This window comes from Oratosquilla oratoria, chromosome 9 (assembly GCF_046742065.1).
Source record: "Oratosquilla oratoria isolate Oo_2021 chromosome 9, ASM4674206v1, whole genome shotgun sequence".
In the NCBI taxonomy this organism is placed as follows: Eukaryota; Metazoa; Arthropoda; class Malacostraca; order Stomatopoda; family Squillidae; genus Oratosquilla; species Oratosquilla oratoria.
The window spans coordinates 62,323,459-62,349,239 of NC_134785.1; the positions used below are offsets into that span (position 1 = coordinate 62,323,459).

A 25,781-nucleotide genomic window follows, 5' to 3' on the forward strand; every position below is an offset into this window, starting at 1 on the left:
TAACTGGCGTGAGGTCAAAGTCGATTCCTGGGAAGTCGGACGCAAAACGTTCTTAAACTGCTGAGTCACCACGCATGGTTGCGCGTTCCTCAACAAATACATTGTGCATCATCACATTGCTGGCCGAGGTGCAGGTTAGTCACCGCTGGGACCAATGCTGGTACTGCGCGTGAGTTTCCTCAAAGAGGATTTGTCACAGCCGTGGGCCTCAAGAAAGCTTTGGTTGATCCGACGCAGCCGGGTGGCGCAAGTATGTCCCCATGGGAGCTTTTTTGCGGATCAGCAAGGTCGTGGGACGGACCAGTAGAAGAGGTGAGGAAGGGAGGAATGAAGACAATCTTCCTAACACTCAGATTTTTGCTTTCTGAAACAGTTGCAGATGACATTTTCAAATAACCTTATTTTGTAATTGAGGGTCTCCAAAACACCTATATCGAGGGAAGCAGTTACGTGAATCTTGCAACATGTTTATAAGGATTTTATTGTTTTACAATCTAATTACATTTAGGTAAATGCATGTACATTTAATTTTTCATACATCAGATTGCCTGTTTTTGCACCATTTATTGGACAGATATAATATACTTACATTAGTTAATAGGCAATCTAAATGACTGCAGTTGAGCTTTTGTTTGTACTTAGTGCATTGTGGGACGTGCCACGGCCCAATTTTTTTCTTAACCCACCATCTACATGTATGTAGCATTTTGAAGGGTACAGGATGTATAAGCTATATTCAAGTGTTTTCATAATAATTAAAAGTATTATAAGGGGTTCATGACGATGAGTCTGAGGCTGCTTTCTAGGACTCTATTTCTTCGATGTTTTTGCCCTGATGGCAGCGTAGGGTTCATGTGTGTCCCTTCGGATTAGTACACTGTCCACGATCTTTCCACCCTGAGGACGAAACAAGATAAATTAACCACTGATAATAATATACCGGGGAACTATAATATAATCTATTCACAAAAAGTTTACCATAACTGTTAATAAACTCAATAATCAGGCTAACATGCTTTCTGACTAGATCAAATTACATTCTTCAGAAGAAGTAATTTTGAGTCGATCTACCATTGTTGGATGGCCATTCAGAGTCCAAGACAAAGAAAGGGGGTGGAGCCACATTCAGATGGTCAAACTGAGGATATCACACATAGTTCTTTGCATATGGGGTCGGCTTGAGTAGTTGTGTGGGTGATGGGGTGAATGGTAATCAATAGGGCTCTTGTATTTCAGTTATTCAAGATGGAGGGATTAGGCTCGTGAGGGACTATGTGATAGGACGAATAGTGTGAGAGTTGATGTGAATTATTTAGGAACAGAAGGGAGGATTCTGCGTGAACATTGAAAAACTTTCGAAATGTTTCCAAGAATTTCATAATGATCGCATATGCTGTCTGCTTCGGGAAGATATCTATGTTAAACCGAATGTAATTCTGAGATATTGGAAATATTTCTGTGAACTGGAAAGGAGTTTATGGTAATCCGAAGAGGATTTTGTTATTCTATTGGGATACTGTGAAGGTTGGAGAAATTCTGTGTTGGTCAGTAGTAATTACGATATTCGTGGAAAATTGCAAACTGTTATGCATTGATTGTGAGGTATTGTACAAATCTTTCAGACAGAGTAAGCCTCTAGACACTTGGAATTCCATCTTTGAAAGAAAGAATAGAAAAGGGAAGTTTTAACACTTTGTACAAATGCACAAAGGGAAGCGATTCCAGTCAAAAATGGCCATGAAAGAGCGAGAAAAACATATGAAACAAAACTTAGAAATATAACTGATTTTTTTTTTCAAATAAAGCAATAGGTAAGTAGAATGCACTGTCAGAGGAGGTCAACGACGTTCACTTTCTAAGTAAACTCAAGTTCAATCCTGATAACTGCCACCGAATCAGTTACTTTTGTCTTACGTATTTGAACTATCAGGGTAGTTGGTGTTCACATGTAACAAATGGATCTGACCCCGAGGCCCACGCGGTACCAAATCGAGATCGAAATCAGCAAGCCACACCTGTGGACACAGACACCTTGTGGACAGGACCTACCTGGTCGTCGGAAACCTGCTCGAAATAGAGATGGGTGTGGTTGAAGACGGTCATTCTCATGTAGCCATAGTCGCTGGCACGAACGGCTGACCACTTGGGCGGGTCTTTGACAAATGGGTCCAGGAATTCCTGGCATCCTGCAGATCCTGTCGTGACGTGCACGGGGCCCCTGGGAAAGACGAGTAACAGAGAAACATAAGTCTATGCGTCAAGTGATGAACGTCCCCACTGCTACCATTCTAATGAATGACAGCCGGCTTGGGTGACCTCGGTCTAGTTGTTAGTACAGTTTCGAGTTAATTAATGTAACCCCGGTTTAGTTAGTGTTGTTTCGGGTTAGTGCCATCTATGTCTGGTTAGCATAATTTTAGGTCAATTAAAGTCACCTTGGGTTAGTGTAGGGCTCTGTCATAGACCCGTTTAGGATGGTGTTGTTGTAAACAGGCCAGAGCCTCTCGTAAGAATGCTCATGAGCCCAGATCGCCAAGTCGACTCCGTAGTGATCCAGTAAGGGCTCCATGCCGAATCTGCGAAAGAAAATAACATTGTGATTGAATTTTACGTGTATTTCACTTTTAGTTAGAAATGTGTTTTTATTGTTTGTTATATATACAATTGAATATTGTATAACGATTCGTGTAATGTATTCTAGTTTAAAAGATGATCACGATATTCGTCTTTGGCATATTTCGGTTTGGGAAAATATGTTTTGTTTCATTGGATTTTGTATTTAATTTCTAAAATATATGTGCTCCGGTGACATCCCTACAAATCATAGCCCTTACTGGGAAAAGAATACTCATGACTTTTAATATTCATTGTCCCAACAATTTGCAATCCTCATTAAATATTTCCTTTGTCATCTCTATGATTCCACTTCGATTCGATATAATCCCCAAGGCCAGAAACGCTGGTTATCAGTGACGAAATGAAATATCTTCAAAATGTATACTGGAATATTAAAATTTTGTTTTACTGAGCGGTCGTTTCTGGATTTTAATATTTTCGTCCTGAATATTGTAACCTTCCACGTATGGAGCAATTCTGAATTTTAGAAATTATCCAATAGATGGAGCTATCTGTACTTACGTCCCATTGGCGTCGAGTCCCACTCGAGTCTTGCAGTTCACCCGTGTGCAGTCGTCCGAGTCTCGATTCGAGCAGTACATGGGTCGATGTCCAAAGAGAAGGATCCAGGGGCGTTCTGCTCGTACTTCGGGTCGGGTCGCCTCCTGGGGGTGACAGTAGAGAAGAATTCACAACAGTTCAACCCAGACATAAAAGGCAAAACAATACTTTATATACATTTCACTGGATCTTAAAAAAAAGGTTCGTTGCATGGCAACACCTTCAATCAACTAATGCTGTTGCCATGAAACGAGTGATTTTTCTTAAATGTGCTGCAACAGAGTATACAACGAACAGATTTTATCAAAGAATCAACGTCAGGAAATTTAATAATTACTAATGTCCCTTGGTTCCCTTTCCCATCAGAATCAAACTTGTCCAAAAGAATAGTAATAATTCGGGATTATCTGGCTAACAACAAGCGATCTCATGGAGGACCTAGTGGGGTGTTTTGTAAAGGTAGGGTTACACTAGTCGACGAAAAGCTTGCAGTCCAACTTTTGCATTCGTTCATCCTATAATAAGTGGTTACACGTAAGTCCAGCCTTACCGTGTAGAGAAATTCCCACCAATCACGTAAAAGGAGCTACAGCAAGCCCCACCCTCTATCCAGAATGAGGAACTCTCATTGGCAGAGCCAATGCCTATGCCACTTTCTCAAATATTTATCCCAAATAAATTTAAACGACTCGCGATCTACTTAAAATGCATATTTGGAGGGCTGGCTCAGTGAGTGAGAGAGATTATATTATCATCATTTCTTATAGTTGGATGCCTCACATCCCAAAGTGCCTCTTGTGGTCGTATATTTTCTATTAGACAGCGTGGACAACTTCAGTATCCCACTCCATCATGGCGAAAAGTTTAGATATCAAGCAAATGGTGATAAGATTTTTCGCTTGTAAGAAAAATTACCGCTGTTTACATACAGCAATATTCGACTATTTGATTATTGCCATATATATATTTTTTATTTCAAGATAATTTTACACTATCAAATAATTTATATCTTATTACTGAATAAGTTGTATATGTGTTTTTTAGATATGTCGTAAATATGAATTTAACATATATCTTCAAATTCTTTAATTCGGATCTCTTCCGATGTGTGGACTAAACGGTATTGCGTTAGGCGTCCCTAGGCTTGGATTCCATCCCAAATCCCCCAGCGTTGGACGAAATCCATCCCTAAGTTCGGAATCCAACCCATCCGGTAACTAGTGTTACCTTAAGCCGATTAAAATAAATTCACATTAATCAGAACAAATATAAATTCTTATATGGGGATATCATCTGGTAGTTAAGGCTGTTTTGGTTACTTTCAGGCTATTCTGATCAACTGTAACTTGCTTCATCCGTAAGAAGTTTCCTTCTCTTTGTCGATTTCATTTAATTGTCTGATCTCCTCACCCTCCATTTTGCCCTAACAGTGAAAATACATCCTTTCTTGTAGATATCTTCATGCCTTTTCTCTGGACCCTTTGTCAAACGTCAAAGTGAGAAATGTATAGGATACACATCGAGTGTGAATGATAGTTGATAGAATCCTCGAGAATTGTGCCACAAAATATTTAGGCTTACCCTGCTCCCAGCTGACTTGCCACATTTCAGAGAAGTAAAGAGAAAATACTGAGAGAAGCTATGATCTAAAATGAAATAGTGGGAGTGAATATGATATAGAAAACAATATAGCGAAAATGGGACCAAGACACCAACAAGGCCGATTTTATTCACTTCAAAGCACATTGGTTCCCAAGGCGCGCGCATAATCTCAATCAATTGATATAAATGACAAACGGTGAGACATGCCTTCTAGTTTGCACATTGCACGTCCGTAGTGCCCAGTTTCAGCTAATTGGTTACTTAAAATATTTTCGATTGAATGTCGTTAGTTTGCATTGTAACATCCTTTGTTGTACACTAGTAAAATGCATACCAGCATACGTAACTAAATATACTTAATCTATTTGTATCATCAATACCAGTCGAAAGACATTTTTATAATTATAATATATGTCAAATATTCAAGTCTGAGAAAGAACCAACAAACACAACAGCTGTTCAAAACAAGAGGCGCGGCCTGCTGACCAAGGGCAACAGAATATGACATTTCAGATCATCAAGTACTGTGACACGTTCACCAATAATTATTCCCTTCAATAGATACCTGTGTTAGTTAGATATTTATCATTAATATCATATGTATTTCCATTGAAAATATTACAGAGAAAAACAATATGAACAATTTTAGTTGGACAGAATTTGTTACACACTTAGTGTGTAACAAATTCTGTCCAACTAAAATTGTTAAAGTTAAGTTACAAAGTAGAACCAGTCCAGTGTTAGTGTGACACTAACACTGGACTGGTTCTACTTTGTAACTAACTTTATGTAGACTTGTCTTTCTCTTTTCTAGTAAACCAGCGTGATACGAATTCAGAAAAGAAACCATGGACTCCAAATCTATACTTAAACGTCAAGGGTCAGTGGACACCCGCTCAAATAAGAGTGTACGCCTATCAATTGGTGGCACTGAGAATATACCTGGTCAAAGTCCAACTGGCAAACAACATTTTATTCAGCCGAAAGATATGCGAGAACAATTTAAGAACTTAGAGACCAGTATGCGGTCAATGTGGAAGAGCACAGACGAAGATGCACCTAGAGAGAAAAGTAGAGAAGCGGAGAAAAATAAATCTAATATTTATGGCGAGAAAAGTTTTATAAACATCACAACTGGATTGCCACCATACCTTACAAATACAAATTTTGGTCCCTGTTATACCAGATTAAAAGAAAGTAAACCAGCTCATGACTTTCAAGTCGTTCCCATGAAGGATAACAAGAGGATGAGATTCCGCAATGTAATAAGGAATTATGATACAAATTTAAATGGCGATGGAGAGAGGCCTACAGTTATGGTAAGAAGTATGTCCATGTTTATATAGAACTAAACTTTTGAGAAGCGGGGGTTTCTCTTAGTTGAATAATAGTATTATTTTCAGTTCTATTCCAGTATCACACACACACATTTTTAACTTTTTTTTTTGCATTTGAGAGATTATTTTTTCTGCGGAATAGATATGCTAGATTAGGTTAGATTATAATAGGTTAGGAGCTATTGGACAACTTAAATTTCATGTTGGATATCTGTGCATGATTTCCCATACACAAAGATTTGATTTTTTTTATTACTCTGAAGATGTATATATCTATGTTCTTAATGAAAACAGTCAGTATGAAACTGCCAAAATTATTTATTTATATTAGCCCCAGTTGTCATAGCAAAATGCCAAGAATTTGATAGGACAGGCAGAATGAAAGTGCTTGAGAGGTGTCAGAATGGAATGCAGATAGGTTTCAAAAAGAAAAATAGGAAGAATTTACCAAAAGTAGGAAGCCTATGTATTTTTCTTAAATATAGTTTCATAAGACTATGGTGTTATAGTAGTACTGAATAACCTTGTCTGGAGTTATCAAGAATGAAATTGTGGTACTTAAAAGAAATGTTAGATTAAGATTAATATCACTGCATGACCATCACTAAGAAACAACGTGTAGTCAGTCAGTATTGCTGTCAGTAGCACAGTATTTTGGATATCCTAACCAGTATATAGCAGTACTAATCCTTACCTAATCTAGTCTAATCTTACCAAAGTCCTCAGAAAATTCTTTATATATATATATATATATACACCTAGAGACCCTTTCACCCATTCTATGCCCATTAATCCTTTTTCCTTATCTTTCTCCATCAGGTAGTTGGTGATGCTGAAGTCAGAAATATTATTGAGGAAAGATTGAGTACACAGCTGAGGGACATCAAAGTTGCAGTAAAGTGAGTACTAAAATGTTTTTGCTAACTCCTACTATTTTGTATTGTTCTGTACTGACTGACAGATTCTGGAAGACTTTAAACAAGGGGCTGATCCTGGCTTGAATTGATTAAAAGTCTAGTCAAAATAGGTTTGTCCAACAGCTGCTTAAAGTCGTTCTTAGTTTGCTACAAGAAATATCCTAAAATCAATGGCAATCATAGGCTTTGGACAACAGAAGGAAACTCAAATCAGTCTACAAACGGCTCTTAAAAGTGTCTTTTGACTGGTTCCACAGCTTGGTTCCCAACAATCGGGAAAACAAGCACAGACTGTACACAATAAAGCATTGAGAATAACAGGATACACCAAAAAAACTCCAAATGAACATCTGCACACACACTAAACTCCACATGGAACACCACATGAAAATAATAGATACACGGTACTTTGCAATCGACCTCAGCTCCACTCGTTACATCTCATTACATCACACAAGCATAACTAACAGATTGCAGGAAGAATTACACCAACAGCATGTTACCACTTGTACCACACAGTACATCTACACAAACTCTCATTCTCATTTATCGATACATTGATCTGCCCATGACTGGAATATACATCAGTGGTATGGTCCCCCACACAGAGAGAGATGAAAGCAAAATCAAGAGAATACAGAGAACAGCAACCAAACTGGTCCCCAGTGTGGCAGAGAAACCATACAAGGAGAAGACTAAAAGCACTGGGTCTGCCAACTTTGAAAAATTGAAGAGAAAGAGGCGATATGATTACATTATTCAGGTTGAAGGACATAGATTACATTGACAAAAGACATCACTTGATCAAAGATAGGGTGGCTTTATGAGGTCATGAGAACAAAATAAGGAAGACATGTCTCAAGAATGTAAAGAGATACAGTTTTCCTAATACTATAGATGCGTAAATACTTGGAATAGCTTAGGTGATACAGCCCAAGCTGGAATAATGTATGAATTCAAATCTGAATATACAGGTATTTCTCCATATATGTGTGTTTAGAATATGCGATTTTGGAATAACATGAGGTGAAAAAAACCTAGTCAATTTTTCATATTACAAGGATTATTTAGAATAACACAATGTAAAAAATCAAGTAAGCAATAATCAAACTTTACTGTTCACTTGATGCAATTTTTACATTATGCAATCCCTTCAGGAATGTATTCTTTGCATAAATTGAGAAATCCCTGTAATTGGAAATCAAGGATATAGAATAAATTGGAACCATACATGAATCTGAGAGAGTAGGAGAGGGACCTAATGAGCATTGCTCTTTTCCCGTATACTACAATTAGATAAATTAAGCAAATGGTGTAACAAAACAAGCCCTTCAAAACCAACCATCAAACTTCACCTCACACATGAGCCCCACTGGAAAGTCCTTTCCAGGAAAAGAAAGAACCATATTTGCATTTAGTTCATCATCCCGTTTTAAGACAGTACTAGGAGAAAGTAGGCATGGCTCCATATGCAAAATATATATAAAGAAATATCATAGGGGTAAGAGTGTCGCAAAGTAGCTATGCCAAATAAACTCCCACTGCTTCACCCAAGCCATAAGGCATGGCTCCATATGCAAAATATATATAAAGAAATATCATAGGGGTAAGAGTGTCACAAAGTAGCTATGCCAAATAAACTCCCACTGCCTCACCCAAGCCATAAGGCATGGCTCCATATGCAAAATATATATAAAGAAATATCATAGGGGTAAGAGTGTCGCAAAGTAGCTATGCCAAATAAACTCCCACTGCTTCACCCAAGCCATACCCAGACAACAAAATATTTTGCTGATTTAAGGGCCAATCAAGTGCTGTTGCTGGTTATTTATAAGCTTGAGGGTTTCCTGTGGCAGGAGATTGATTGACTGATACAAAGAATCTTTGCTATGTGCTGTGGAGTTAGAGTTTTCTTGTTTCATTTCATAATAAGGATAAACTTGTGGCCATTGAATGTGACATCTTGTCCTATTCTTGCAGCTTTCACCTAGGAGACACTATCACAGCAAAGCAGCTAAGAAGAGCAGCCTTCTTGGTAGCTGCTGTTGAACTTGATTCACCTCGAAGGTCAGTACAAGGGTTTTGATGTTATCTAGAGTTTATACAAAGATTTGATTTTAGGAAAAGGTCATCTAACCCCTTAGTATCTGGTTTTAGTGAAAATAAATAATGAAAATGTGCCAATATAGTGATAGGATAGAGCATGATAGTCTTGATTTCTTTGAGGAGGGGATGATATTATTATAATAATTGTTGTTGCCTCAAAAGTCATTGACTGAAAATTTGCAGCCCCACAATGGCTGGCTTTGGTCCTTATGCTCCCTCATACATCTCTGGAATGACAATTTGGACTGTTGTCCGTGTTATATTAGTGTGGGACTGTTTGAATGTCACTGGTTGAAAGTAGTAGGATCAGTTGCTAATTGTCAGGTCCTTTTTTATGAAAAGGTGTGGGAAATTCTATCTATTAATCTACATACAGTACTACCTCTCATTAATGGACGTTAATTAGCCATGTTTGCAGTGTTTTCGCTGTGTTTTTGGTGCTGTTTAGTGCGTGCAATCACTATGCCACCCAAAAACCACTCCAAATCAACGGACACCGTTACCCACCTTTTAGTCCATTAATGAAAGGTAGTACTGTACCTCCTTCCCATGCAGACTATACAGAACAAAGCGCTATGGATAATTACAGGCTGCACGCATACAATACTTACAGACCATCTACACCATGAAACAAGTTCTCAAAGTCAAGGATGATTTACATGAGAGAAACACAAACACTTGCTGCAGCTTCCACAAATACAGCCCACCTATTACACCACATGGCAGAACACCCACATATGCCAGAAAACATCAAAATAATGCCTAGATACCTATATCACACATAGATTCTTCTCTTCCTCTACAACCACTTCCAGAAGCTTATCCACAATCATATTGCTCACTGCTCCATCAACAGACTGAAAAACAACACACTACTGCATGCCAGACCTCCTAACATCCATTCCTAATTGCCTCTTCCTGTAAAGCACAGTCCACCTGGCCAGGTTGCTGTGTGGACACCATCCAGTCCTTTTAAGTTACTAGAGGCAGATTTATGAATATATCGCTGATATCTATCCAGGATGTAGCATTTCACCCCATACTATTCAGCACATTATGGAAGACTGCATTGTATACAATTATGCACACCGACAACACAACATACACTCTATAAGGTATATGGGAAATTCCTGTTCCAGCCACGGCATTCTTCAGGGAGATGGGATTCTCATCTTTGCTCCTTGTGGATGAAGGGTCATCCATCTCCTGCCCCACTGCCTGGGTCAGAAGCAGTGCAGCAAGACACAGTACATCCACAGCAGGGCTTCTTCACTTACATCCTCTTCATCCCCTCCCCTCCCCCATGTGGAAAATAGAGAAGGCAGGAGAAATCCCTTCAGACTGCATCAAAATATCGTCCATACACAACCATTCCCCACTTGCCCCTATCATCTGCCTTCTCCCTTCCCTCTCAACAGATATTCCCCTCTTGCTCAAAGCCCCATTCACCCCATCCATCTCTTCCTCGGTTGTCATCTCAAGTTCACTCCATCCATATACAATTAAAGTTGATAGATCTTGAGCCGAATCCAGAGATCAAGTGCCAACCACTTTGATCTTCTCCTTCATATCAATGTAAGGGGTTTGATGGGTTTTCAAGATAGGCAGCAAGGACATTATTTTCTGGCATCCATTGTGTAGAACCACTACTAGGAGGTATCTACCCTTGGTTCTGAGGATGATATCCCCACAGCTAAACAAAATTAGCTGGTGTTAGCCAGAATAGGATTGGTGATTTGTCCATTCAAGATAGCTGCCAAAAATATATAAACATAACTGAGAAATAGAAAATTGCCTGACACAAAACCAGGTGTCAATGTCCTGTACAATGTATTCAGCAACGTTGCTCACATCTGACATTTATGAACCCAAAAAGCACCCAACCATCTTGGTGAATGGGCAAATCCAGCCATTGAACAAAAATCTTCCAGCACTAGGTCTAACATTGACGTGTAAACATTCTTCATTCCCCACACAAGAAACCTGATAAGGAAAGCAAATAAAGAAACTAAACATACTCAGAACTATAGCAAGCACAGGATTTAGGCAAAGAACTCGTGAGAACCACACTAATCTGTACTTCCATAGCTTGTTTCCCTACATAGAAGATTTACTGATAGTACAAAATAGAGATTTTAAGGATAATAAGCTGCACTAAAGCAATCCCCAATAGTCTATCTAAATGAAAATCCTCCCCAAAAAGCATCACATGAAAATGGATAGCACATTTCATTGCAAGAGCCCTCAAATCCATACATATATTACATTGCATCACATAGCCTCAGGTCCCAGGATGATGAAGATGATACTTGTTGCCTTGAATTTTACTAATTGGAAACCTGCAGCCACACAATGGACAACAACAGTCCTCTGGCCCTCCCATACCTCTCTTCAGGAAGAAATATTAGACTATTATCTATGTTATACTAGTGTGGATCTGTTTTTGTCAGCAGCTGGTAGGAAAGAGATGAGGGAAGTAATTGCTGGGTGTAAGTTCTATCTATCTATATACCAAGGGCTTTTTTGCCCCTTATAAGGGCAGTAGCCAAGTCAGAGGCATGCACCCATAACCACCCATTCCACTCTCATCCACTACCCTTGCCTCCCTCTCATCTTAGCTACTCATGGATGACGGGTCATCTCTGTCTCCCATCCACTCCTTGCTCTCTCTCTCTCTCTCTCTCTCTCTCTCTCTCTCTCTCTCTCTCTCTATATATATATATATATATATATATATATATATACACATATACAGTACACACACACACACACCTTCATGCATAAAATAGAGAAGACAGGGAGAAATCCCTTCAAACTGCATCAGAATATCAGCCACACAATCACTCCCAGCCCCTCAACCCCTCTTTTCCTTGCACCAAAGTATCATTTGTACATGGCCATTCACCACTCACCCCTATCTCCTGCCTTCTCCCTTCCTTGCTCAACAGACATTCCGTCTCTGCGCAAAAGCCCCTTTCACTCCATCCAACCAATCTCATTGTTGGTCATCCCCTGAAGTTCACTCCATCCACCTTTGGCTTCTATACCTCTTTTACTTATCTTTCATCACTTATTCTTTCCATGTGTCCAGTTCTCCATTAAAAAAAGAAAAGAAAAAGAGAGAGATAAAGGAAGCTCATGATAGGGAATCTCATCAGGGTAAGTGTGTCACCAGTGTGCTTCCATTCATGTCATCAAGTGCAAAATGGGGCAGAGCAAGGTGCCTAAGAATCCCCCTTTTTAGTATTATTCTCCCTAAAGGAAATCAAAGTATTCTTTGATCTGGCCACCTATGCTTACAGAAGAGAGAAGCCACTGTTATATACATACTTGTTAGTATTTATCATTTTATTTATTTATTTCAGTGTTTTCCAGCTTGATACACTTTATACTGCACTCAATTCATCTTCAAACCTGACAGAAAACAGCTGCGTTCTTGCCTTTATGTCTCGCCATGGTAAATTTGGAAATACAATATGTCCAGAATTTTTCAAAAATATTCTGCAGAAGTGGCAACTACATCACTACATAATTCATAAAGAGGCAAGTGACTCTTTTAAGTGAGGTATTAGTGCAGTTATGAAAAATTGTGAATTTCACATATACCCATTTATCACTATTCAGGCAAATGCTGGAATTTAATCGGCTTGGGAATATTTCCTACACTAATCTTTCCATCCCTTAGCTAAATGGGAATGTTTGATAGTAGAACAAGAGTGGTAAAATTCATCACTGGAAAAGGGGGTATTCATGTTCCTTTATGAATTTACTTGACATTTCAGGAAGTTGACAAAACGCTTGAATTTTCAAAGATAAACTGGAGATCATGGGAGAATTTGGCCATGGACATAAGTCGTTGTACTGGAAGAATGACGAGTGTCGGTAACCTTGCTTTGTGGGGTTTACGACGACCTTTCTTAACACCTGAGGAAGACCTATAGGAGATGGAACATGGTAAGGGTTTCTAAATCTGATACTGAAAAAGTCTTACTTGGAGCTAGTGTAGACTTAGCTTTTACCTCTTCAGTATAAGTCAAATACTCACATGCATTGTAGGTTGCCTGATGTATGATGATTCAGTGATGCATCACAATACACGCATTATAAAATACAAAGTTACAGATGTAATACTAATTCTCTTTCACCCTGAATGTTGATAATCACAGAAAATGGGATAAAGCCTGTTCACAGGATAGGGGTCACTCTGCTACAACTACAAAATAGATATAATCAGGACACCGATCCTGGCATCCTCGTATACTCACTCTCACCTCGTGATGCCGATATCAGCATCATCATATGCTAAGAGTTAATGATTGCTGTTGAGAGGAAAGGTGGGAGGTATAATAATATTAATAGTTTCCTCAAACTTCATTAAGTAGAAGAAATGCAAGCTCAAGGTGGCTGGCAATGGTCCTTGGGCTCTCCTACAGTTCTTTCTGGGAAGAAACTGGACTGTTATCTGGGTTGTGTTAGTGTGGGACTGTTTCTTTGTCATCAGCTGAAAGTGGTAAGAGGAGGGAAGTACATGCCGGTTTGTCAGCTTTCCATTTGTGAAAAGGTGTCAGAAATATAGGTGGATTTTGAAAATGGTAGCTCTGTTGTCCATCTTACAGGACTACCACAAGCAGATACATGTCATTGGTCCTATACACAGCATCACCAAAATATGAAGTTTCTCTCTCTCTTTTGCTCTCCTTTTTTGAATGTGTGTGAAGAGGTTGTATTTTATCTGTAGAAGCTTTGGGAGGGGTTAACTCCATCAGCCTAAATAAGATTGCTTGGCAGTAGCCTTAAAGTTAGACAGAACACCTTAACCTCGTCCCTACAAAGGCACCAACGTAGGCATCATGAGGCGCGAGCGTATAGACGAGGATGGCGGTGTTGGCGTCTTGATTATATTTATTTTGTAGTTGTAGCTGAAAGACCCCCATATTCTGTGAACTGGCTTGCAATTTTATTTTCTGTAGTTATAAATACATTCAGAGTATTGAAGAGGTTAATCTGATAAGTGGTTCTTTAGGTGAATAAGATCATCTCTCAGCAGCTAGGGAAAAAATTAGGATCTCTCTCTCTCTCTCTCTCTCTCTCTCCTCTCTCCTCTCTCTCTCTCAATGGTAGTGTCTACATGCCCTTTGACTTTACTACCTCCCTTATAAAGGGGAAAAAAGCCTTTGATAGATAGAAAAGTTATTACTTCTTTCAGCTGAATAAAATTGAGAGATTTTTGCCAGGAAGAGGACATTGACTTGGATGGGTTAATGAAGTACTGTTGAAATGGTCTTGGCTTACCTCTAGATCCTTTACGAGCCACTCGTATTGCCTCTGAAGAGGAACATATCCATAATTGGTAAAGTAGTAAGACTCTGTACTTATAGCAATGAAGTGCACAGGTCCCATGTTGAAGCTGTAGAAATAGCTTTCAGTATCACGATAGTTGGGCATACTGAACCTGGCTCGGTAGTTGCTGAAATTGCTGTAGGAAGCAAGGATTAGAAAGTATGATTATATAATATTGTTTTGTATACATTTTTTGGGCACATGGCAAGAATGAGTGAAGAAAGATTACAAAATAGGTGTGGAAAGCAGGGGTGGATGGAGTGGACGTGAGGGGACAACTGGCAATGAGAGGGATGGATGTGGTGAAAGGAACTTTGAGCAAGAGGGGAATGTCTGTTGAGCAAGGAAGAGAGAAGGCAGGGGATAGGGGTGAGTGGAGGATGGTTGTGTATAGATTATATTTTGATACAATCAGAAGGGATTTTTCTCTGTCTTCTCTATTTTCTGCATGAGGCAACAAGGAGGAGGGTTGCCATGTAAGTGATGTGGCCCTGCTGTAATTGTGCTCTGTCTTGCTGCATTGCCTCTGACCCAGGCTGTGGGTAGGAGACAGGGATGACCCTTCATCCATGAGGAGCTAAGATGAGAGAAACAAGGGTGATGGATGGGAGTGAGTGCATGCTCTTGATTTGGCTACCTTCCTTATAAGAGGCAAAGAAGCCCTCAGTTTATAGATAGAAAGACTTTTTATCAGTTTTGTGTATATGTACCGTATATGGAGAATGGTATTGCCAGATCACCCATCTAGGATAGTTGTAGCCTGTCACACTACTGTGGACAGCCCCTGCCTCTGAAGGAAACCTCAAGGTAACCCTAGAATCCAGGGTTTGTGCTCTTCTGCCACATAGGCATGGCCTCCCCTCATCTGGCATGTCTAGATGGATATACAAAACTTTCATTTAAGGGTAGAGTTTGCTTCTGTAGGAAAGTGTTGGACTGGATTTGTGTGCGTGTGTGTGTGTATTGTCTGTGTTAGGTATCCATTGAACCTAATGAGGCAAGTTGGTGAGTAGTAAATGCCAGGAGGGTGCTTAGTGCAAGCCAAAGCCATCACCTTTGCCTTGCTTGGAATGTTGGGCCAGGTAACTGGGAATTGGAGAGAAGTATGGGATTGAAACTGTCAGCTAAGTGAATGCAAGACCATCATGCTTCTGATTACACCAATAGTATAAATGAATACAAAATTATGTATGAAGTCTTTCTACTAGAACCCATTTTTGCATCTGCTCCAGGGATATGAACTTGGGTCACCAGCACATGCAGTGAATTTTGCTTAAAAGGTATCCAAGACTAACCCAGATCTTGATATTAACCAGAGATGGGCATGTTACCACCAGACAGGCAGTACATTACTGTCAATGCGTTACCAATATTAATTTCCTGTTGGATGATTTGATGGGAAAAAAATTAAATGGGGAAGTATTTACTTCTTATGATCCAGGAGGTGCCAAGATAAGAGGGGGTAGAGGGTGGAGGGGAGTGGAGTGTATTAGGGATGGAATGGGTGGGAATGGTTTTTATGCCTTAGTTTTTTGGCTACCTCCCTTGTAAGGGGGAAAAAGCCTTTGGTATATGCATGTATGAATATTCTCAATAAAATAATACCTAAACTACAACATTGATATTTCCTATTTTAAAACATGAAATAATTAGAGCTGGGCATTTGCATTACTGCGTTAGTAATGCACTACCTGTCCAGCTGTAACACTCTGGGCTCTGTTATTAACCAGATTCAAACACTACCGAATTTAACTTCAGATTAGGAGTGTCTTTGTTCTGGTGTCATAATCTGAGTTTATGATATTCATGTGAGAAAACGTGACACTTACTATGCATTCTCATGGTTGCCTGGACAGGTCATGTACGGCAGATAGGCTGACACTGGCTCAATTTGACGCATAAAGATGTCTCCAACTTCTGCATTGTCCTATTAGGATGTAATACAAGATATATATAGTTACACATTATATTTTATGCACTAGTGTAAAATAATTCTTCAAAAATAAAAAATGTTAATTATCGTCTTTCCCAGAGAGTTAATTTAAACCACTAGATGGAAATGAAATCAAAGTGATTTTGTTGACATAAATTTTGAAATATTTCATGCATCATATAGCTTGTGTTATTGTATAGCACATTCACATTTTCAGTATTAGTAGTATGTTGGAAACCGTGTTGTGCTGAAGAGATAGGCATAAAGATGGTAAAGAGGAATTTAAGGATGGCAGCAGAAAGGAAAGATAAGAGAAATTAAGTGGTTAGCAATCTTCTCTGAATATATTATTTCTTAATCATATAAGATTGATTCATGACTGGTCTGTAGGAGTATCAGTAAAGTCCCTAAAATATTAAGCAAGCATACATATACCAAGGGCTTTTTCCTCCTCACAAGGGAGGTAGCCAGGAGTCAAAGGCATAATTCCACTCCCACCTATTTGATACCTATCCATTCCACTCCCATTTACCACCCCTCCCTCCCTCTCACCTTCCTCCTTGGTATTAAGCATACATAGATGAGTACATATAAGGTGGGAAATTTTGAGGTGAGGTAAAGAGCTGCCTGGTAGGCTTGATCAAGGAATACTGGGATGGTTTGGGCATTTAGAAAATATGTGAAGAAAGTCTAGATAGATAAGAGTGGAAGGCAGATGTGATGGAGTGACTAAGAGTGGAATGGATGGATGGGATTACAGTGGCCTTAGGTACAAAGAGAATGCCCAGCTGTGTAGGTGCTGTGTCTTGCTGCATTGCTTCTGATCCAAGCAGTGGTTGGGGAACAGGGATGACCTTTCATCCAAAAGGAGCAAAGATAGAAAGGAAAACAAATGGGTGAGGAGTGGATGTATGCATTGGCTTGATCATCACCTTTATAAGGGAGAAAGGGCCTTTTGGTGTATGTATGCATGCAATCAGTACACAGAAGTTAGAGAACATCTTGTCCTATACCATCCTATTCTATCTCTACCCAGACAGCACCATAGTATCTTTTCCTTGAGTGACTTATGGGTCATTCTGGTGGTCTTGGGTCTCCTGAAGGAGAGATTTAGGGCAAAAGATTTATTCTTTACTGATTCAAATTGTCTTGCATCAGCCAACATAGATTTAAACAGTAGGGTATAGATGCCAATGGATTAAATGACAAGAAAACCAGTGTATCTCATAAAGTTACTAGGTATTAACAAAAGCAATTTTTGAGTCAATGACTAAATGGTAATGCATTTTCGAGTCTACACAAAACCTATTTAGCATCAGGGCTATTTGTCTTCAATTAAATTGTCAGATATTAATTATAACAAAAAAATGGAAAGTGATACCTAGGTATGAATAAGTCGTTGTCAGGGGAGAAGAGCTTAGCATTTGCATTGGGTTTAGAAAATGTGTACAGCAAACTACAGATGTTTTCAAGATTGTCCAACTTACTGTGTCCAGGTTATAAGCCAAGTCCCCAACATGCAGAATGGCATCGTACATTCCTCTTTGTGTTTCCTCTTGTAATCTGTATTCAAAATAATTATTTTTTTTATTAAATGAGTTAAATGTGCCCCCTTTTAAACACTGCAAGCTACAAATCAAAAGAAGACTGAAATACAGCAGTGGGTGTAGGTGGTAAATGCATTCTCTTTTGTCTGAAACTACAAAGCATAAGAATGAAGGAGACTGCAAGAGACCATAAGGCCTACACTAGGCAGTTCCATGCCCATTGCCACCTATCATCCACACAGCATCAAATAAATACATACATACTTTGTTGATAGGTGCTTCAGTGTCATAATTTTTTTTTTTTTTTTTTTTTTTTTTTTTTTTTAACCCATGGGCACACACAGGTTACCATCAGTGTTTGGGCCCTCCCATAAATTTCTGGGAACATACTTTGGACTTGTCTGTGATGTATTATTGTGGGACTTTCTTTGTCTAACTGAAAGTAACAGGAAAAGGGGAACTGTCACTGGTTGTTAGTGACAGTTGTGAAATGGTGGAAGAAATACAATTGAAGCTAAGAGAGATTTTTGCGCCTGTCTGAAGACCGAGTGTCAGCCTGTCAGGGCTGCACCTCTAGGAGGTGTGGGAATTGATAGGTTTTGAAATTGGGCAACAGGGAAACGTTTCTCTGCTATCCATCTAACTACTCCAGTCTTCAAAATATGCAGGTGGTAGATGAAATATGATCACTTAAATTTTACTTCACAGGTCTGCTTTTATGAATTAGAAGCTCTCGGCTATCACAATCTTTGTAGTTTGTTTCCTGGTTTCAGGGATGCGGAGGACATGACAGCCTTGAAAGCATCTGATTGACGATACAAGTTTTCTTTATCGTTAGAACAAGTTGGAAGGAGACTGGAATGTTTTGAAGATGCCCAAGAACACTTCAGCTTCTCAAGATGTTTGATAAATTTATGTTGCTTTCCCATCTCTTGTATGGGTTTTACCTCGTCTCTCAGATGATTATATAGATATTTTCTTCATTGAGCTTCTAAACATTGAGGTAATTGCTGATATGTCCCAAAAAATGCTCATACTGACTAATTAATTTGTTCATCTGAGCTGCTGAGATTTTGTATAGCAGACATACTTTTTCTGCCTAAAAGGCATCTAACTACTCCCTAAATGGTTCAGTAAGAGCCACCAAACAGGCTTTCTTTCTCCTTTGTGTCCAAGTGGTTTATTTGACTATCAAAATCATTATCTAGATAGGCCTTTGTGTTTGTTTGAACTTCCAGAAAAAATGGTAGATCAATACCTAGAATGTGCAGGTCAAGATCTGTGGATTGAAGTTGAAGTCTTAGTACTATATTTAAGCAGAACTGGGCTCATTCCTCGGTGCATTCCACTTTAGTTCAGCTGTGGTTAGCGCTTCCAAACTATTAGAGGTTAAGAGACAGGTTAATACCAAAATAAAAGTTTGGTAGGCCACATACTATACCAAAGAAAAATTTCATAGGCCACATACTATACCAGCACCTATATTGCTTTAATAGTTTGGGAGCACTAACCATGGCCAAACTAAAGTGGAACACATCTAGGAACGTGCCCAGCTTTGTATTTAAGCTGTAGTTCTATTAGGCTAGGCTCACTATGGACTTCTCCCGGGTTTACTTTCAATTAGCTCCATCAACATGGAGTCATAATTTGCCATTCTTTGTTTTGGCTAGGCACTGAATTGAAACAAAAATGGAGAACAATTTGGAGAGCAAGTTAATAGATCTTGCTCCTGATCCAGGGATTGGGCATTAGGTATGTAGGTCTACACCTTCAGATGGTGAGGGTAGTGATATATTTTAAAGAAGGTCATTGGGATTTTTTTTTTTCTCTGGCATCCATTTTGCAGGACCACCAATAACGTGTTTGTCACCAAACCCAATCCAGGAATATATGGTGATGTATATTAATTTTGCAGCAGAGGCAAGACTGTCTCCACTTTTGTAAGTTGATAATAAATGTATTATTCAGCTTTTATTTGTTGTAACTTGTACCTCTGACCATTTAATCACTGGATATTTTGAGACAATAGAGGCCATATCCATCCTCGCCAGGATTTGTTGATATTGAAAAGTAGATAACTGCAGTCATAACTCAGAACCCCAGAATAATTCAGGACATATGGAGCTAAAACTTATGGCTGAAATTGAGGAAAGTGTAAATGGTGTTTCCAATAGTTTCTTGCCCTCCCTCCCCTTCTGATAAAATGAAGTCTCCAGTAGCTGATGGTCAATGCTCTTTTCCTATGCCTATTTCTTCTGGTATCCCACAGAGTTCTCTTCCATCTGTTATTTTTTTATCTTATTCATAACTGACTTGCTTGATTGCAAATCTTTTACTAATTTCATTATCTATGTTTCTGAAAATTATTGATAAATATATAAATACACCAGTAAGCCAGATAAACTTAACCTCTTTAATACAAGTCAAATATTCGCAAGCACGTCAGGTTGCCTGATGTGCAATGACACATCACAATATACACATTACAAAATATAAAGTTACTACTGTTATACTCATTCTCTTTCATCCTAAATAAATATAACGTCATAGAAAATGTGATCAAGCTTGTTCACAGAATATGGGGTCACTCAGTTACAACTACAAAATATAATCAGGAAGCTGACGCCAGCATCCTCCTATACTCCACTCACAGCTGTTGGTGCATACATAGGCGTCATTGTATTCAAAAGGTTAAGTAGAAATTCATGTAAAATTCTACCTTCAATTGGTAGAAAGCACTTGCTTAGTCAAGCAAAAGGTTTAGAATTACACTAGAACTCCATTATTCTCTTTGACAGGTCACCTTAATGAAGTGATTAAAGTTAGTAATTATATACCTTGAAAGAGACTGTGGGTTGACTGCTCCAAGGTCTCCAAAGATTGCAAGTCTTACTGGGTGATCATTGCCTTCCTCCTGGGTCTTGAAGGTATAGAGCGGTGACCATCCGAACTCACTTCCTGCATGGTAGACTGCAATTACAATGAATAACAAAGTCAAGTATGTAACAAAGTCAAAGCATATCAACAAGAGACTTGTTATCCTATAACATGATCAGATGCAGAAAAAATGAACACAGAAGTAAGCAAGTAAACAAATAAACAATTTGTAAATATTGCAGCATATTGCTTAGGTGTTTATTCAAATGAATATTCAAACAGTGAACTGCTACACTTCTCACCAATTAGACACCAGAACTCGGATACATACTGCATTTTTTAATCAACAACATTCATACCCCCCCCAAGATTCTTGATGTAACATATATATCCATGTAATCCAACCAACACATCACAAACATAAGGACAAATGTATAGTTAGACTTAAAACACCTAAATCAATTGCAGGAACAATATTTGGACAAAACAAAGAAATTATTACTACAATATACAAACAATGCATATGCTCAGTGATGAATTATGTGAGCCCCGTATGGGCCCCAAATCTCACAAAGACACGCCACAACATCCTACAGACCATATAAAACAAATCCTTAAAGATAATAATAGACTGCACAAATACAACAGCTACAGACCATTTACACCATGCAACAAAAGTCCCCAAAGTCAAGGATCACCTTAACATTAGAGGTACACAAACACTTGTGTGTAAGGTTACGACATTGCCCATAGATTGGTCATATATGAGCTCGAGTTCTCTTCCAGGAGGGAAATAGCTGTCAATCACAAGTCCAACACATGATCCAAGACCATGGTGTATCACAGCCTCCACAAACACAGCACACCCACTGGACTACATAGCAGAAGAGCCACATACACACCAAGAAACATCAAATCAACACCCAAATAACTATCACACACAAATATTCTCATTTCTTCCTCCACAACCAGAAATATATCCATAATCATATCACTCAGTGCTCCATGGACAAACTGAAAGCCGATACATTGCTGCATGATCCCCTGATATCCATCCCTCTGCATTCTTTCTCCACTGAAAGGACAGAGTCCACCTGACTAGACTACAGTGCAGCCACCATCCAGCCCTACAAAGCTACCAGAAGAGGCTGGATGACTGTATGGCAAATAACTGTCCAGGATGCAACATTTCACCCCATACTATACAACACATTATGGAAGATTGCACTGTACACAATTGCACACACCAACAACAAAATGTAAAGGATTTATGGAAAAACCCAGTTACAGTCATGACATTCCTGAGGGAGACAGGACTGTTCGGCCAGTCTAAGGAATAACAACAACTACTGTGAGGCTGCAGGTTTTCCATTCCATGAAACTCAAGGCAACAATTAATATTATTATTTATATATTCATTAATTTTTCCATTTTCTATTTATATATTTGGGTGGAGGAAGGAATTGGTAACAACACTCACAGTATCTTGTGTCCTGATGAAGGCCCCGAAGGTGGACACGGTGGATCCAAAAGGTCCTACCCAGGCTGCCCCCATCCTTGAACATAGTTGAATTCCCATAGGCAATCAAGTCAAGGTCAAGTCGTCCATATTCGACCATAACGGCCTCTGACGGCAAATCCGGAGTCACCCATGTGACAACTATTTCATCGATAGTTTCTGGAAAAAAGAAATGTTTGTTTACCAATTATTACTGTCAATATTGTTATTACTGTTGTTACTGTAACCATAAGTAATAAAATGGTACCAACATAGAATGGGCCTGGCAACAGATTCAAGCTGCCTTAGATGCACCCACTACACAAAGGACATGAAACACTTCATACTACAACACCCTACACTAATAATCCCTAGTCAACTACAATATATCTTCCCCAAATTACTTATGTTCCTGCCCAAAGGCTGCTGCTGGTTACTTAAAAGCCACAGGTCTTCTGCAAGAGAGACTAGGGGTAGTGAATTGCTTGGGTGATTACTATGACCATCATTCTTATTTTTATTGTCGAGATGCTTTGTACTGCTATCACTCCTGTGCTGTCCCCTTGAACCTATTGTTTACTTTTTCTATGAATCTCTTCCTTTTCTTAGCTCCCTGTGGTTGAGGTGGTGGGAAGGAACGTCACAACTTGTGAAGTAGGATGGAGAGAGGGAACTAAGGATCCCAGTTCTGGTTTTTTTTTTCTCTAGTATAAAGATTAAGGTATAAGAGGGCTTAGAAGGATTTCTACCAAAACCCTAGTGATTATGTGTACATGGATGTAGTGCAGACAGGAGCAAAGGGGAAGTTTGGTAATATGTTTATGAAAAGAAAGATGAATGTGTTAGCACTGAATAAAGCAAAACTGAAAGATATGGGTGAGCAATACCTGACATTGTTCTTCCAGTTGCATCACCTACCTAGGCTCTCTGGTTACTTCACGTGTCCCTGCTTCACCATTGCTCTGCAGTTGTAGATGAAATGCCGTGCAACATCATGAGATGAGTCTTTCCCACTTATTGTCTCATTCCCCGACCTTAAACATTTAAACAGATGTCTGCCATTCTGACCACAGAATGGGTTATGCAGCAGTATCCCTGACAGACACACAATCTCAATACTTTTCTCCATTGCTTCAATCTTGCCTCAAATCTTTTGTGTTCTTTTTGCCTAATGACTTATTTTCACCTCCCCCTTCACCCTACATAATCATCTGACTCATGCACCACTCAGTAGGCTCTTTTCACCTTTCATTCCAACTTCCCACTGATCTACAGAATCAGCTCATGATTCATATGCATTTCCTTCCATTTCTAATCCATATCTTTTACCTGGATACCATCTTTGGTTGGCATCCCTTACAACAAATGGGCTGACAGGATCACTCCAGGTGAAGCATCTGCCTGGAACAGACTTCTACCCTACTCTTTAATCCATAATCACATTGCTCACTACTCCATCAATAAACCGAAAGACAGCACATTGCTGCATGCCAGACCCCCTGATATCCATCCCTCTGAATCCTCTCCTCCAAGAGGACAGGGTCCACTTGGCCAGGCCATAGTGTGACTACCATCTTGCCCTTCTAAGTTACCAGTAGAGGCTGGATGACATCACATAACTGTCCGGGATGTATTTTACTCCATACTATACAATGCATTATGGAAGACTGTGTTGTACACAATCATGCATGCCAACAATAATATACAGCACTGAATGGTCTACCAGCTCCGGCGCTTGGCGTTCATGCCAAAAATTCCATAAATCAATCAAGCACAATAGTATACACTGTAAGGGATTTGTGGGAAAACCCCATTCCAGCCATGGCGTTCCTCAAGGAGATGAGACTGCTCAGCCAGACAGTCTAGGAAGCAATAACAACAACTCTCTAATCCAGACTACAAAACTTGTGGCACAAATACTGGGAGGAACACCCAACATCATATGAAGACTATCAAACTTCATGCACTCCCAAGGCCTTCTTCCTACTAATATAACTAACACTTTAAGACAGCACTGATGTAATTAACAAGATATTCTCATTTCACCCAAGCCTATACCATGACTAATGACAGGCCGCCATCTGCCCTTATGGTGGATCCCTCACTACATTACGCATTTTAGTTGAACGACCTACCTACTCAGTCCCTCACAACAACCCCTACTTTCTAACCTCCCTTCCCAAACAACAATTTCATTATATCTCATTTTAGGATAATGAACACCAATACCCCAAATTTCTCTCCTCACATTTTTCTTGGATATGATCTTTCTATGACCACTTCATTCTATGCACAACTGACGTGACGCACTAGCGTTCCCGCAGGTTAGGAATACCACACTCATGCACCAGCACCCCATGAGTTGATCCAGACCTCCCATCTAACTCCATGAGCCCAAAATAGTTCTCGTTAACAGCGTGATATTGACCCTAACTCTGGTTAATTGCCGGCGACGAAATACGGCAAAATAGACTCCGAGGGGTCACTGTTATGAATACAGATGCTTTTGTGTACAGTTTTACCTTGAGTGTCATGGCCTCTGATGCGACCCCTACCCTGAGTGCCTCTCACCTCCCAGTGCCAAGTGAACTTGCTGGGGCTGCCAGTCCTTTACCCTGGCCCCTCGGGGCGCGAATCCCCTCGCCGTCCCCACCAGGATCCCCAGCAGGAGAAGCGGCACCATTGACGTCGACGTCCGAGGCGTTGGTCGGACCATTTTGGGTTGATGGCGACTTAGAGTGGTGGATGCGTTGTAGTCAAGGAAATTTGTCCACCTACGTTTTATACCGGCTACTTCGAGGGCGGGTGGAGGAGGGGTGGAACAGGTGGACGAAAGGTGGAGGAGATGCAGGAGAGCGAGGAGGACAAAAGCTGGAAGAGGCAGGAGAACAAGAAAGAATGGAGGAGCAAGAGATCGAGAAAAAAGAGTGGAGGTGGAGGAAGAAAAATTAAAAATGATGAAGAGGAAAAGAAACAGAAGGAGGAAGACGATGCTGTGATGGCAGAAGTAGGAAGTATTTTTTACAAAACTGCAGATATTATTTCCAGCCAAGTCTGAAAACGCGATAAGATTTGAGTCCATGACAAGACAGAGTGATGGGAAGATAGTTCTCGCATGTCTCACGTGGCGGATTTCGTAAACTTTAAAAGTGAGCGATATCATTACAGCCCACCCTCGGCTAAATAAAATCGTCACTCTTTAACCTGACCAGATTGTATCAATAATACCACTGTTCTCTCATCAGCGTAGGGTGCTAGAAACCTTTATTCTATCTGCCGACAGCCGATCTTATACAACGACAGTAGCAAACCCCCAGTGGACAAAGAGTTTAAGCATTAATACGTGGTTAACATCAGAGATGAACGCTGACATTGGTTCATTCCAAATGTGTTCCTACCACCACGACACGAAACGTGTGCCAGGTATCACATAACATCCGACCTTCT

At 39.7% G+C, this 25,781-nt stretch overlaps 2 protein-coding genes across 7 annotated transcripts; one reads left to right on the forward strand and one right to left on the reverse strand.

The window, feature by feature from the left end:
• Positions 1-465: 465 nt before the first annotated feature.
• LOC143028492 (acid phosphatase type 7-like) lies at positions 466-25,098 on the reverse strand. Its single transcript, XM_076190668.1, has 10 exons — positions 24,906-25,098; positions 22,317-22,514; positions 20,797-20,929; positions 17,900-17,975; positions 16,309-16,406; positions 14,432-14,615; positions 3,139-3,281; positions 2,436-2,576; positions 2,050-2,218; positions 466-897 (listed from the first exon to the last, which is right to left on the reverse strand). The coding sequence occupies exons 1-10, from the start codon at positions 25,048-25,050 to the stop codon at positions 811-813; spliced, it is 1,374 nt and encodes a 457-aa protein (XP_076046783.1). The 5' UTR covers positions 25,051-25,098; the 3' UTR covers positions 466-810.
• Positions 5,149-19,931, forward strand: LOC143028493 (uncharacterized). 6 transcript variants are annotated; one of them, XM_076190670.1, is made up of 7 exons: positions 5,149-5,348; positions 5,594-6,098; positions 6,936-7,015; positions 9,014-9,100; positions 12,505-12,686; positions 12,926-13,093; positions 18,733-19,931. In XM_076190670.1, exons 2-6 carry the CDS (start codon positions 5,628-5,630, stop codon positions 13,078-13,080), a joined length of 975 nt encoding a protein of 324 aa, XP_076046785.1. In that variant the 5' UTR covers positions 5,149-5,348; positions 5,594-5,627; the 3' UTR covers positions 13,081-13,093; positions 18,733-19,931. The 6 variants fall into 6 exon arrangements, with proteins under 6 accessions (XP_076046785.1, XP_076046786.1, XP_076046787.1 ...); XM_076190671.1 differs by having other exon boundaries at positions 5,154-5,300; positions 18,715-19,931; XM_076190672.1 differs by lacking the exon at positions 18,733-19,931 and adding an exon at positions 15,712-16,302 and having other exon boundaries at positions 5,154-5,300.
• Positions 25,099-25,781: the final 683 nt, after the last annotated feature.